This window comes from Chiloscyllium plagiosum, chromosome 18 (assembly GCF_004010195.1).
Source record: "Chiloscyllium plagiosum isolate BGI_BamShark_2017 chromosome 18, ASM401019v2, whole genome shotgun sequence".
NCBI classification, from domain to species: Eukaryota; Metazoa; Chordata; class Chondrichthyes; order Orectolobiformes; family Hemiscylliidae; genus Chiloscyllium; species Chiloscyllium plagiosum.
Genome location: NC_057727.1, coordinates 67,048,305 through 67,062,681, shown reverse-complemented (window position 1 = coordinate 67,062,681; position 14,377 = coordinate 67,048,305). Strand labels below are relative to the sequence as shown.

Sequence of the window (14,377 nt, the reverse complement as noted above, 5' to 3'; positions counted from 1 at the left end):
CGTATGTGTTGTTTTCCTGTACACGCTAGTTTGAATCTCCAAACAGCCAATGGGGAACTTCAAACCAGCATTTACAGGAAAACAACACATACGGACCAAATATTGCAATCATCCCAACATCCACAAACGAAGCTGCATCCAAACATCATTTTAATGAGCCAACACATGCTTCAGCACAGAGGAACTACGCACAGCAGAGGAAAATCACCTATACCGTGTATTCAAAAAGAATGGGTACCCACTGAACACAGTCCGCCGATTTCTCAGCAACAAACCCAAACACGCAGACAAAACACATCCAGAAACCCTAGTCACTCTCCCCTACATCAGAGACATCTTGGAAATGACTGCCAGACTACTCAGACTCCTTGGCATCATGGTAGTCCACAAACCCACCAACACACTAAAACAGCAGCTAATGAACTTGAAAGACCCGATACGGACAACGAGCAAAACTAATGTCATTTACAAAATACCGTGCAAGGACTTAACAAACACTACCTTGGACAAACAGGCAGAAAACTAGCCACCAGGATACATGAACACCAACTAGCCACAAAAGGACATGACCCACTCTCACTAGTATCCTTACATACAGGTAAGGAAGGACACCACTTTGACTGGGACAACACATCCATCCTAGGACAAGCCGAACAAAGACACGCACGAGAATTCCTAGAAGCATGGTATTCCAACCAGAACTCTATCAATAAACACATCAAGTTAGACCCCCATCTACAACCCCCTCAGAAAAGGAACAGAAAGTGACTTCACCATAGGAAATGACATCACCAACCCAAAGAAACCCAAACATATAAATAGAAAGCAGGAATTTTCAGTATTGCTTCACCTGAGGCCCACTGAAGATGTTACCTAGTAGGGTGACGAAACGTCTGGAAGTGAACCTTCCAGCTCAGTGAGCAAACCTACATCCAAAACTAGAATCTACTGTTAAGAAGATAGTAGCAGACATTTGTAAAACTATATCAGGCAAATTCACATGTATTTGTGAAAAGGAAGGCATATTTAACTAATTAACTAGCAGGTTCTTTGCGGAAGTATCAAGCAAGATGGATAAAGGGGAACCTTGGAATGTTGTTTACTTGGGCTTTCAAAAGGTAGTTAGTAAGATGCGACCACAAAGGCTGCTGCACAAAGTAAGAGCATATTGTAGGAGCTAATATATTAGCAAGGCTGGAGGCTCGGTTAGCTGACAGAAAGGAAACAGGAGCGATAATTGGGTTGGCAAAGTGTAACTAATGGAGTGCCACAAGGATCAGTGCTGGCAGCTGAACTGTTTACAATCTATGTCAATGATGTGTATGAAGGGATTGAATGTATGGTTGCTAAATTTGCGAATGACACCAAGACAGCTAGGAATGTAAGTTGTACAATAGATTAAGCAATTGGGGAAAGTGTTGGAATATAATGGGAGAAAATGTGAACTTAGACACTTTTTAGCAAGCAGAGTGGAAGAGCAGGATTTAAGTGGAGGGGGAGAGTCTGCAGAAATCTATGGGACAAAAACATCTGCGTGTCCTGGTCCATGAGTTGCAAAATGTTAGCGTGCAGGTGCAGCAAGTAACGTAAAAGGCAAAGGAAATGTTGGTGCTTACTGAAAGGGAACCAAATATAAATGTTGGGAATTAGTGCTGTATAGGGTCTTGCTGAGAACACATCAGGAGCATGGTGCATAGTTTTTGTCTTTTACCTTAAGAATAGGTACAATTATGTTCGAAGCAGTTCAGAGAAGATTCACTCAACTGATTGCGTGAAGGGATTAGCGTATGGTGAGCTTATACATGGTTGCGTGTAGAAGAAATAGAACTGATCTTACTGAGCCCTTTATGGCCCTAAGGGCAGGCGCTGAGAGGATGTTTCCCCTTTTGGGAGGGTCGACAGTTAGGGAACACAGTTTCATAATTAGAATATTCCCATTTGTGGTTGAGGTGAGGTGAACTCTTTTCTTTCCTCGGCACTGTTGATCTGTGACAATCTCTTCCCCAGAAAGCGGTAGGAACTGGGAGATCAAATTTATTCAAGCGGAGTTCGATCAACCCTTTTTTGTTTTATTGATCGAGAGAGTCAAGGGATATGAGGGTAGAGACAGGTAGTTGGAGCTAAGGTCAGAGTCAGATTGGTCATGAATGACAGTGAGCTCACGGGGCAAATGCCTCCTCCTCCTAATTCTGGTGTTTAATATTCCTGCAGAGTGCACAGCTTTACAGCAATCTGAACTGGATGGCACAGTGAAGAGAGAAGCTTCATATAGTACAAGCAATGTTCCCTTTAAGCGTGTGTGCATTTAGCTGTGCAGCAATCTTAAAGGAACCACACAATGCTACAAAAACAGACTGCCATTACAAAGATACATTAGAGGGAATGTTGCACAGCATGACTTTAAAGAAATGCAGCAAAAATTCTTGAGTACTTTTTTAATCCTATAACAACACCTTAAGACAGCATATCTGGTGATTATCACTTTGTAGAATGGCTAGTATTGCAGCAATGACTTGAAATGAGATGCAGGTATTTAGTGGGCTATAATTCTCTTTGGCACAGCATGAGATTATATTGTTCCTTCAAAAAGGGCGGCACAGTGGCTAAGTGGTTAGCACTGCTGCCTCACAGCGCCAGGGACCTGGGTTCGATTCCAGCCTTGGGCAACCGTCTGTGTGAAGTTTGCACATTCTCCCCGTGCCTGCCTGAGTTTCCTCCCACAGTCCAAAGATGTGCAGGGTGGATTGGCCATGATAAATTGCCCACAGTGTTGAGGGATATGTAGGTAAAGTAGGGGTAAATATAGGGTAGGGGAGTGGGTCTGGATGGGTTACTCTTCAGAGGGTTGGTGTAGACCTATTGGGCCAATCCCCACACTGTAGGGGTTCTCTGAAATGCAAGATTTTCCCCTTGTTCAGCAAGCTCGAGTACTGAACTATGATTTCAGAAAGCATAGGTTCAAATGACACTGTTTCAGTTTCAGGACCTGATTTCTATTAAAACCAATTTATAACTATGAGCTGGCATCTGCAAAAGAGATCATGAAGGTAATTTGCGCAGTTCCCTCAGAGATGGAAACATGCTGTCCTTAGCCGGACTGGCCTTTATCCAGCCACACCAACTCGAGTGAAACCTAAATGTGCTCTCAGGTGGGTTAGCCAGTCAGTTTGAGCAATATGGGATAGACTGGAAAAGCATCACGAGTTGGGAGAGCTGGGGAGTTCTAAAGCCACGGTTTGACCTTCAACAATAAAATAAATAAAATAGATTACCTGGTAATTTATTTCATTGCTGTTTGTGGGATCTTGCTGTTCATACATCTACGTTTCCTACATTCCAAATAGGGTATCGCTTGAAAAGTGCTTAATAGGTTGTACAAGGATATAGGTCATCCTGAAGTCAAGGAAGATGCTGTTTAAATGCAAGTTCTTTCTTCACTGACCTATCAAAGGTTTATTCATTTATTGTAGAGACAGTTTCTAAATTTATGTAAAAGACAAGAATACATGGTTTCTAAGCTGCTCGGTGGAGGGCTGCAGATTCTTACTCATGGGTAACATACTACCGTTGTGTATCACTTTTCTCTGTTACTTTTCTCTTCCCAAACAATTTTCAACTGGTACTTTCTGGGTTCAGATGTGGACTTGTGCAGGTGGGCGATCGGGTGCTCTCCATTAACGGCGTGCCAACTGAAGACGGGACCCTAGAGGAGGCCAACCAGCTGTTACGAGATGCGGCTCTCTCCAACAAAGTAACCTTGGAGATAGAGTTCGATGTGGCAGGTATGTGGTAGCTGGGAGTAGTGTGTGAGGCACGAGTGAAGACCTTTAAATGGAATTCCCATCAGGCAGATCATACGTGGCTGGCCGTGGGCAGCTGGCACTAACTATAGAGCAGTAACTAAAGGTGGTGATAAACTGGGACCGGCAATATGGGGGTATTGCATTGAAACTATGTCTACTGTGGATGAGAGGCCTGATGCCTTTAGTTACCTTGGGCTCTGCCAATCATGCCAGCTAGGCTCAACTGACCGAGGGCTCTCTGAGCTTATATTTTGGGCTCTGTTTGGGACTCATAATGTATTTGCAAAAGTGCTGTCCTTTCTCCTTGATTTATTCATGAGATAAATCATGGATAAGAGCAGTGGGATTGTTCATGATCAGCAATCAGAGCTATCCACACTGGATGGGAATTTTAAGTGATTAATAGGTTTCTTGCTCCTGACATTGCAAAGTTGCCAGTGACTTGACCTGTTTCCTGATCAGGCTCAGAATCTGGCATAATCCAGAATGTGTCCTGGTCTAGAAAGGCTAAAAGCGAGAATACTTCTGTCAGAGTTGAGATTGGAAGTTTGGCTCTTGTGTATGTAAAGGTGCCAGATGGACTATGTCGACCAATATCAATGTGCCCACAGATGATGTTGAGAGGTCAAGTGAGTGGCACTGTCCATAGAATCCCTATGGTGTGGGGAAGCTGGCGATTTGGCCCATTGAATCCACACTGACCCTCTGAAGAGGATTACCCCCCTCCCATTTGTGTCTTCATCCATTCGCTGCTCTCAGCAGTAGCCAGCTCTGGTTGAACATCTCCATGGAGATTTCCTGACAGGCCTCTTTTCTCCCAATAACTCCATCCCGTCAAACAGCCTTCCTTCTCCGTCTTTGCTACTTCTACATCCAATTGACAAAACCATCCAAAGAGCATGTTAACCAAAAACAACTTCTCGTTTAGTGATGCTGTGTTTTGTTTTAATTTCTGGCCTGGTTTGCTTGCAGCAGTACCTGAAGACATGAGGACAATCCTGGTGGGTTCCCGAAGGCCACTGCCACTTGCTGGATGGGAAGTTGGTAGACTTCTCTGGCACTTTAGGAGAGTAGCTGTCCTTCATGTGTGAGCCTAACTGCAAGTGTTAGATCCCTACAGTAGAGAGTTGATTGTTTCGTCCAGGGGATGTAAGCATCACTGGGTAGGCCAGCGATTCTTTCCCAGCCCTAATTCACAGGAGGGAAGTGAAGAGTTACCTATGTTGCTATGGTTCTGGAGTCGCGTGAAGGATGGACCAGGCAAGGACTGCATTGGAGTTGGAATAAAATTGGCAAATGAACCCAAAGGGGGCGGTGAGGAGATGTTCCCACCGAATACATTGCTGGGCAGGGTGGTGGAAGGAGATTGAAAGGTATCATTCAAAGGGAATCACTTAGAAAGAATAAATTTACAGGCTTTTGGGGAAACCAGGGGATTGGCATGTGGGATGAACCAGGCAACTCTTTTGAGGGGCTGGCACAGGCCAGGTAGGCCGAATTTCCTTCAGCATTCTTGGCTCCATCTGCTGGACACAGTGGAAACCCAGGTAAATGCTGCCTCAGATCCCAGTGTAGGAACATTTCACACATCCTCTGACATCCTCCTGCTGCAGTATCTTAGAGAAGGAGTGTGCCAGGTGATGTAAGGACACTGCATTAAAGAAATGAACTACACGAAAGCGAAACAACTGTGTTAAACATTCACAGAAAATGCCCAACAGGTCAGGCAGCACCAGTGGAGGAAGAAACAAAGTTTCAGGTCAAATGTCTGAAATGTAGACTCTCTTTCTCTCTCCTCAGATGCTGCCACACCTGCTAGAGCATTTCCAGCATTTTAAAATTTTTGTTTCCGTTTCCGATTTCCAGCATCCGCAGCTCTTTGATTTTGTGTTCTGTATTCATGGAGCGTTTCCAACCATCAGATGCAGGGCGACTGGAAACTAACTTAGGTCAAGCGCAGCACGCTGCACATTTTCTCGGCCTCATTGTCACGACTCCTGACAACTTACGTGGCCTCTGCCCTCTTTGTTTCTCTTCCTCAGAATCGGTCATTCCAAGCAGTGGGACTTTTCATGTGAAACTCCCCAAGACGAGAGGAGTTGAGCTCGGCATTACCATCAGCTGTGAGTACTCTGCTCCAAAACCACCTCGCTTTTGTCGGACAGGCATGTGTAAGCTGAGAAGACCCGACTCTAGTAAATTTGTTAGTCAATTTGTGTCCTTGACGCTGAGGGGAAAGTGAGCAATGCCGATGCTGGAAGGGTCGTTCAGTTGCCTCTAGGAATGCTGCATGGTGGAGTTGCTGTTTCTTGTTAAGATGTTAAACCCAGGCCCTGACTCCATCATCAGGTGGATTCACGTTCATCCCTCCACCGAAAAACAGATCATCCAGTCATCTGTTTTCGTGGTTGTTTTGTGGAAGCTGTTGTGTAGAAATTGCCTGTTTCATTTCCCCACATTACCACAAAAGGGCTGTGAAGTGCTCTGGAATATCCCATGGATGTGAAACGTATTGTGTAAACCCCAGCCTCTCTCTCTCTCCCTCTGTCTGTCTCTCCCTCTCTCTCTCTCTCTTTTTCTCTCTCTCTTCCCCCCTGGGTGCATTCCGAATTACAGGCTGCTCGGAATGGAATCCTCAACTGACCCCTGACCCACTGATAAAAAGATAAACATCATGGCAGCCTGGAAATTGTGTTGCTGAATGGCGTACATTTCCAAAGCTGCCTCCAGCACTTTTCGAGCCCAACATCGGTATGACAAAGGGAGCCGCACTTAACCAAGTGCTTCCCTCTTGACCCCCAGTTCTGTTACCTCCCGGCAATGGGCTGGGTGCAGGAGGCTAATGATGAATCTCAACCCTAGATACATTGTGTAGGATGCTAACTAGCCCAAAGCTCCAGCTGGACATCAAAATGACTGCAACCGTGATTGTTCTTGCAGACTATGGATATCTTCAACCTGCTTCACTATTGTAACTTCACTGAATATTCACCGAATTGCAAGCAAAAAATGTGGATTTGCTTGCCAACCTACACTGAGGGTAGACAATAGGAGGCTGGAAGACTTACACTGAGGGAGCAGAAATGGTTTCAAAGAAATTCATAGCCTCTGGTTCCATCGCCGTTGCCAAATATCTAATCAGACTGAACCGAGCCATAACAAACTTAAGATATCCTGCTCAGTTTTAGGCTCAGAGCACACACTTTAACCATCGCCAAGTCTGTGTATCTCCACATCCCCAGCGTCCTGAGTCTTCACATCCGCTGCCTAAAACACAGTGTTTCTCACCACTCCGTTTCAACAATGCTGTAGCCACCCCCCCCTCTCAATCTTCCACCATTCCCCCCCCCCCCCCCCCACAACCTGTGTCATAGAATGAGTGCAGCGCTGAATGAGGCAGTTCTGCCCATCATGCATGCGCTGTCTCTCTGAAGGAGAAGTGCACTTAGTGCCAGGCCTCAGTCTTCTCCATTAATAAAGTGAGACATTAAGGAGGTGATTGGGTTAATTGGGTAATTAGTTGAGAGTATGGCGCTAGAAAAGCACAACAGGTCAGGGAGCATCCGAGGAGCAGGAGAATCGATGTTTCGGGCAAAAGCCCTTCTTGATCAAGGGGAGTGTGTGTGTGCGTGTGTGTGTGTGTGTGTGTATAGTTTGTCACACCGTGATAATGTCTTTACCTCTGAGGCAGGAGGCCAACGTTCAAGTTCTACCTGCTCCAGATAAGTGCCCTAACATACCTGAACAATATATTAAAAAAATCTATGAAGGAGGATCAGGTGGAATTTATGTTTGGAAGGAGCTGGGAGACTGGGTAGTTAATCAACTCTGTTCACAACGGAAATTGTCATGGTTTCTGTCTCACTGACCAGTTTGGATCTGCATTGACCTTCGCCCCTGAGCCCTGCACATTCTTCCTTTTCAGGTGATAATTTCCATATCGCGTACCTCGATTGAACTTACTTCCTCGGATCTCTGCATTCCAGGTCCTCACCACTTGCTGCTGGAAGGATTTCTCATTCTATCGATATTGCCTGTTCTGCCAGTTACTAAAATCTGCCCCCTCAGATCTTGATCTTTTCACCCTTGGGAACAGTATCTCCCCAAGATCCTTGTGCAGACATCTCACGATATCGTACCTCTCGGTTAAATCTCCTCTCAGCCTGCTTTACTCCAAGGAGACATACTCAGCCCCTCCAATCGATCAAACGTCCAAACTTAGACCCAAGAAAGAAAGTTCCGGTGTGTAGCTTTTCTCTGTATGGAAATAACGTGGGTGGACACAGGGAGGTCTGAGTTTACCCTCACCCTGTAATCAGTCAAAAGTCGTAGATGTTTCTGCTGAGTGTCTCGGTGAACTGGTCGATGCAAGATCCAGGTAATGAGGGCTTTCAGGTGCTCTGCTAAATTATGACAGGGGAATGATTGTGTTTTTGGGGAGAGCTGTGGACAAACAGCCGCTCAGCGTGCCTTGCATAGCGAGGCAGGTTTTGTGAGTTGAATGATAGCAATTTTGAACCAAATGGTAAGGGGGTGGGGGGGGGGGGGGGGGTGCACGTGCTGTTCCCATTGTAAAACAATCAGCCAAACTGAACCTCTGCAGGGAGATCCAGCCCCTTAATTGCCTACCTTGCAGCCTTTTGCTCTTTGTCTGTAGAGTCATAGAGCCACAGAGATGTACAGCACAGAAGCAGACCCTTCAATCCAACTCGTCCATGCCGACCAGATATCCCAACCTAATCCAGTTCCATTTGCCAGCACTTGGCCCATAACCCTCTGTCCCCTTCCTATTCAAAACCCCGTCCATATGCCTTTTATAGGCTATAATTGTACCAGTCTCCACCACTTCCTCTGGCAGTTCATTTCATACATGCATGACCCTCTGCATGAAAGAGTTGCCCCCACCCCAGGGAAAAAAACCTTACCAATTCACTCTATCCATGCCCCTCATGATTTTATAAACCTCTATAAGGTCACCCCTCAGCCTCCGACGCTCCAGGGAAAACACCCCCAGCCTGTTCAGCCTCCCCCAATTGCTCGAATCCTCCAACCCCGGCAACATCCTTGTAAATCTTTCCTGAATCCTTTCAAGTTTCCCAACATCCTTCTGACTGTACCTCTAGGTTTCTGCAGCTCTCTCTGAATAAGGTGTTCCCAGGAGGGGCTTTACAGCTGATGGACCGCACACCACTGCTTCAGAATCTGCAGCCGCCTTCACTCTTTCCCCCCTTGTTTCCATTTGTTGGTCCCGTCTTCACAAACTGGTTGTCCCTCATGCCCAAGAGGTGTTATATTTCCCTGAAGCATTTTCACACACTGGCCCCTGATCTTTTGGAGCATGCTTCCCCTCTCCAGTGGCTGAATGGTGGGACCTTGCTATGTGGAAGTTGACTGTGTTGGATTTTCACGCCGGTTACTATGCCCTGCTGCCCCACGGTTCCTGAGGGTACCCTGTGCTGTCTGCTGTACCACCTTTTCCAACATCCTTCTGACTGTACCTCTAGGTTTCTGCAGCTCTCTCTGAATAAGGTGTTCCCAGCAGGGGCTTTACAGCTGATGGACCACACACCACTGCTTCAGAATCTGCAGCCGCCTTCACTCTTTCCCCCCTTGTTTCCGTTTGTTGGTCCCGTCTTCACAAACTGGTTGTCCCTCATGCCCAAGAGGTGTTATATTTCCCTAAAGCATTTTCACACACTGGCCCCTGATCTTTTGGAGCATGCTTCCCCTCTCCAGTGGCTGAATGATGGGACCTTGCTATGTGGAAGTTGACTGGGTTGGATTTTCACGCCGGTTACTATGCCCTGCTGCCCCACGGTTCCTGAGGGTACCCTGTGCTGTCTGCTGTACCACCTTTTGGGAGATCTTTCCAAAAGGGGCTCCTGTCTTCTGGACCGGTGTATGTGAAAGATTCCATGGTGTTTAGTAAAGACATTGGCCGGTAGTCTTCTGTTCCCTAGCATCTCTGGGATTAGCTGGTCGTACTGGCTGTGGTATTTGTCCACAAAGTTAATGTGTTTGCAGAGTGTGCTTATTCAGTGCATATAAGAAGGTCTTTTGGCTTGATTGATTCATGCAATGTTTTTCCATTCAGCAGCTGTCAGCCGGAAGCCTGGGGATCCACTGATTATCTCCGATATTAAAAAGGGTAGTGTAGCACACCGGTAGGTATCTGCTTGGAAACTGCTGCATGTGTTTGGTCCAACAATGTGGGAGAGTAAGCGGTTCTCCTGGCTGGATTGGGCAATATATTAATGTTCCAGTTTCACCAGGCATATTCGGGCATCTTTTTGAAGAGTGTATGACTATTCGGGATAGATGTGGGTGTAACCAGTAAAGGAATTACAGCGTCTGACTCTCCGAAAACTCAGGAGTAGAGGAATGTGCGACTGTCACAGCACTGATAGCCAGTCGTTGGGACCTAATCTGGGCTTACAGGTGACTCTGGTCTCCCAGTTACCTGGTTAACTCTTAACCTGCGGAGCTCCCAGCAAGGCACTCCATTGTGGTTCAACAAGTTGACCCAACTGCGATCCCCTCAAAGCAGAGTAGGCTAGACCTCACATAGTGATCTCAGCACTGACTCCCAAATCCTGAGTGAGCCTGTGTGTGACTCCACACTGAGGTTGAGCTACGGAAGGTGAAGACAGGCTCCAACCTGACAATCCTGTTGCCCTCCTTGCTCCACCCCACCCTCCAGCTTCTCTATCAGGGTGCTGGACCTGAATGATACACACTTCATTCACACGTTCACATCTATAATGCAGAACAGTACAGCATTGGAGTGGGCCCTTCGGCCCACGATATGGTGCTGAACATGACACCATTGAGCCTTCGCCTTGTGCACCCTTCCTCTCTTTCCAACGATGTTTCCTCGGTAATATTCCCTTCCTGCTGTCCCCCCACCTTGGAATTTCCCTGGTTAACGAAGGGTGCCTCTTAAAGGGTGTTTCTGCCCTCTCCCGAGCACAGATATTTAAGCTGGAGAAGCCAGGGTGAGGAAAGTATTTGAAAGCATCAAAGACTCAGCCCAGTCCTGCAATCAGTCACCATTCATGGGCATGGATTTTCCAGCAGAAGCTGCCAAGGGACGACTTGGAACATGGCTGTGGGCTCACGTTCCCACGCTAGGCCCAGCAGGCACTAGGCTTAGCTATAGCTCTGCCGTTACCTGCATGTCTGGCAGTAGTTAGCTCAGAATCAACTGGTATGGAACAGGAGAGCTTATACCAACTGGGGGGTTCGAGTGAGAGCCTCTTGTAAGTTATCAGTGAACCTCCAGCCAACAAGGAAGCTAGGTGTACTGGACATGGGCAGCACAGTGGCTCAGGGGTTAGCACTGCTGCCTCACAGCGCCAGGGACCCGGGTTCAATTTCTGTGTGGAGTTTGCACATTCTCCCCGTGTCTGTGTGGGTTTCCTCCGGGTGCTCCGGTTTCTTCCTACAGTCCAAAGATGTGCAGGTTAGGAGAACTGGCCATGCTAAATTGCCCATGTGTATTAGTTAGGGGTAATTACAGGGTAGGGAAATGGGTGTGGGTGGGTTACTCGATGGAGGGTCGGGGTGGACTTGTTGGGCCAAAGGGCCTGTTTCCACACTGTAGAGAATCTAATCTAATCTAATCACAAAGTGTGTGGGAAGGATAGATTTCTGTGTAATCAGTAAAGTAATTACAGCTTCTGACTCTCAGAAAATAGAAAACTGAGGGTTAGAGGAATGTGCAGGATCAGTAAAGGTCATTGCAAACCATTTGAGTATGTTCAGAATTGCAAGCATCCTGTGCTAAACAAGCCTTATTCCATGGTGTGTTAAATTTACTGAGACTGCTCCCGGTTGTGAGTAGATATGTGGCTCATTTGGCAGCACTCTTGTCTGTCAGGCCCATGTTTGTGGGTTCAGGTCCCAGCCAAGGGCATGAGCATAATAGTCCAGCACAGTACAGAGGGGATGCTGAAATGTTGAAGGTCCTGTATTTCAGGTGAGACATGAAACCAAGCCCTTTCTTATCTGTAGCAGATCCGAGGAAGAAGAGTAGGAAGTTGTTTCGAAGAGAGTTATTTCGAGTGTCCTGGTCGATATATATCCTTCAGTCAACATCACAATAAATCAGATTATCAGTCGTCATGGTCACTTTAATGCTTTTGGGATCTTGCTGTGGACAAGTTGACTGCCACATTTCCTATACTTCAAAAGTAATGAATTGGCTAAAAAGTACTTTGAGAAAGGCATTATATAAATGTGTCTTTCTTTTTCCTTTGGCCAGTCCTTGCCTTAGTTTCACCACTTTCTGTGTGACGGAGCTACGTTTGAATTGGTTTTCCACAATCCCTTCTTTCGCCAGTGTCCCCAGGTTAGAGACATTGTGGAACAGGAACCGAAATCAGTCACCGGACTTGGAAACGCTAACTGTGCTTTCCCTCGACAGATGCAACCAGACCTGCTGAGTTTCTCCAGCGATTTCTGTCTTTGTTTCAGATCTCCAGCTGTTCTTTGTTTTATTTTAGAGACGTTGTGAGTTGTGTCTATTCGGGCACTTTTAAATCTGTGCTCCTTAGAGTTTGAAACAGAATTTTAAACAAATGTTAAGTGAAGCCCCATCAGCCCTCACATCATTTAAAAAATGATCTGGTCGTTAATCACACTGCAGTTTGAGGAAGCTTTTCCTATATTACAACAGGGACTCTTCCAAAAATACTTAATTAGCAGTAAGGTTCTTTTTAGACACCCTGAGTTAGTGAAAAGGTCCTTCCTGAACCTTCTAACCTGTGCAAAATTGTCCCCAGTTTTCCATCTGTCTTTCCTGAGTTAAGCTAAGTGAGACACGTCACAAAGGAAAAGACAGCCTCAATCGTTACTTCCTCATTTAGTTAGATTGAATTTATGCTCAGACTGACTCTGCTCGAGGCCAATTCAATTTTTCCCATCCCTTAATGAAGACACTTTGATTTCTCCAGGTTGTTACCGTGGCAATCTGGCACTCCATACAGATAAATGAAGCTGTTCATTGGCAGTTGATTTAACAGTGAAATATTTGTAGTGTTCAGATGACCATAAACCTTTTGTACGTTGGTGTGTGATAGCGTCTGAGGTGCTATTTTGTTTTCTTTGTTAACGGAGATACGAAGATGCAGAGTCAAAGGTCAGAACCATTTTGGGATTGAAAGAATGGGCAGAGATAAGATCAAATCATGGGACAACAATGAGAAGACCTGACCTTTGGGTTTTAAATTTCTGTTGTTTGTAAATGTACAGAAAGCCTTGCTTTTTTTTAATTGGACCGCCAGGCCCCTTAATCCACAGCTGATGGAGGACTTTTGGAGATGCTGTTGAACTGCAGCAGTCAGTATGTGCACAAGAATTTCCCATTGTGTCAATGACTGTCTTTGTGATGTTGATTGAGGAGTATTGGGCCAGGGCACTGAGGATAACCCCTCCGCTTATCTTCCAAATAAGGCCATGCAGTCTTTTGTTACCACCCAGGGAGGCAGCTGCGGTCCCGTTGCAAGGCAGCACCATTTATGCTTTCTTCCACGTTGTGTGTAAAGCTGGTTTCTTGGTGCTTCAGTGGGATTCACATGTGGCTCAGAAACAAGAATCCCAGCTGACACTGTACCAGAACACACAGGCAGAATGGGGATTCCCATCATGTTCCAAGAGACCTTGCAAAAGATTGCAATAGTCAGAGATCTGAAGATCAGCTTTAATTTCAACGTACTGAAGACATAAAGAGAAAGAGGAACTCGTAGTGCAATGGACATGCAGTTTAGCAGCAGGATTCCAGCCTCTGGATACTGGAAGCTGTTCTGTCTTTGTGTCACAGCTCTGCAGCCTGGTATTCTCAGCCACTCTATCCCTCTCTCTTTAGAACTGGGACTCTGGAACCTGGGGACAAACTCTTAGCCATTGATAACATCCGACTTGAGAACTGCTCGATGGAGGACGCTGTGCAAATCCTGCAGCAGTGTGACGAACTAGTCAAGCTGAAGATTCGAAAGGATGAGGACAACTCAGGTACTGAGCATGCACAGAGAACACTCTCTTTCAACCGTGACCAGGTTGCACATCTCTGACAGGGTTGTTCTTACAAAAACAGATCCTCAGGAGGGATGAGCTTATCTTTATGAGCTAAAGGTGTACAGCAGCGGTAACAAAATACTTAATTCATTTCCAATCAATTCCTCCACGTAAAGTACGGCATGGTATTAGATACAGAGTCAAGCTCCCACTACACTGTCCACTCCAGGACAGGAAGAATATGGGGTTAGGTACAGAGTAGAGCTCCTTCTACACTGTCCACGTCAAACAGTCCCAGGACAGGGACAGTATGGGGTTACTTACAGAATAAAGCTCGCTCTACCCTGTTAAACTGAATGTGAAGTGCCTTGGTCCTTATCAAACATACCCAGGCCAAGTACAGCACAGGGCTAGATACAGAGTAAAGCTCCCTTTGCACTCTCCCCATCGAATACTCCCAGGACAGGTACAACACAGGGTCAGATACAGAGTAAAGCTCCTGTACTCTTTGAAAGGAAACTAAAGCTTTCTCTACTCTTTTAAATGAAATTAAAGCATCA

At 46.1% G+C, this 14,377-nt stretch overlaps 1 protein-coding gene across 1 annotated transcript in view; it reads left to right on the top strand.

Moving 5' to 3' along the window:
- Positions 1-14,377, top strand: part of grip2b (glutamate receptor interacting protein 2b) — a 313,063-nt gene that overhangs the window by 274,430 nt on the left and 24,256 nt on the right. Inside the window, exons 13-16 of the mRNA XM_043708656.1 lie at positions 3,637-3,782; positions 5,846-5,926; positions 9,898-9,967; positions 13,669-13,814. Coding sequence (XP_043564591.1) covers positions 3,637-3,782; positions 5,846-5,926; positions 9,898-9,967; positions 13,669-13,814 — 443 coding nt within the window. The remainder of the gene's footprint in view (positions 1-3,636; positions 3,783-5,845; positions 5,927-9,897; positions 9,968-13,668; positions 13,815-14,377) is intronic.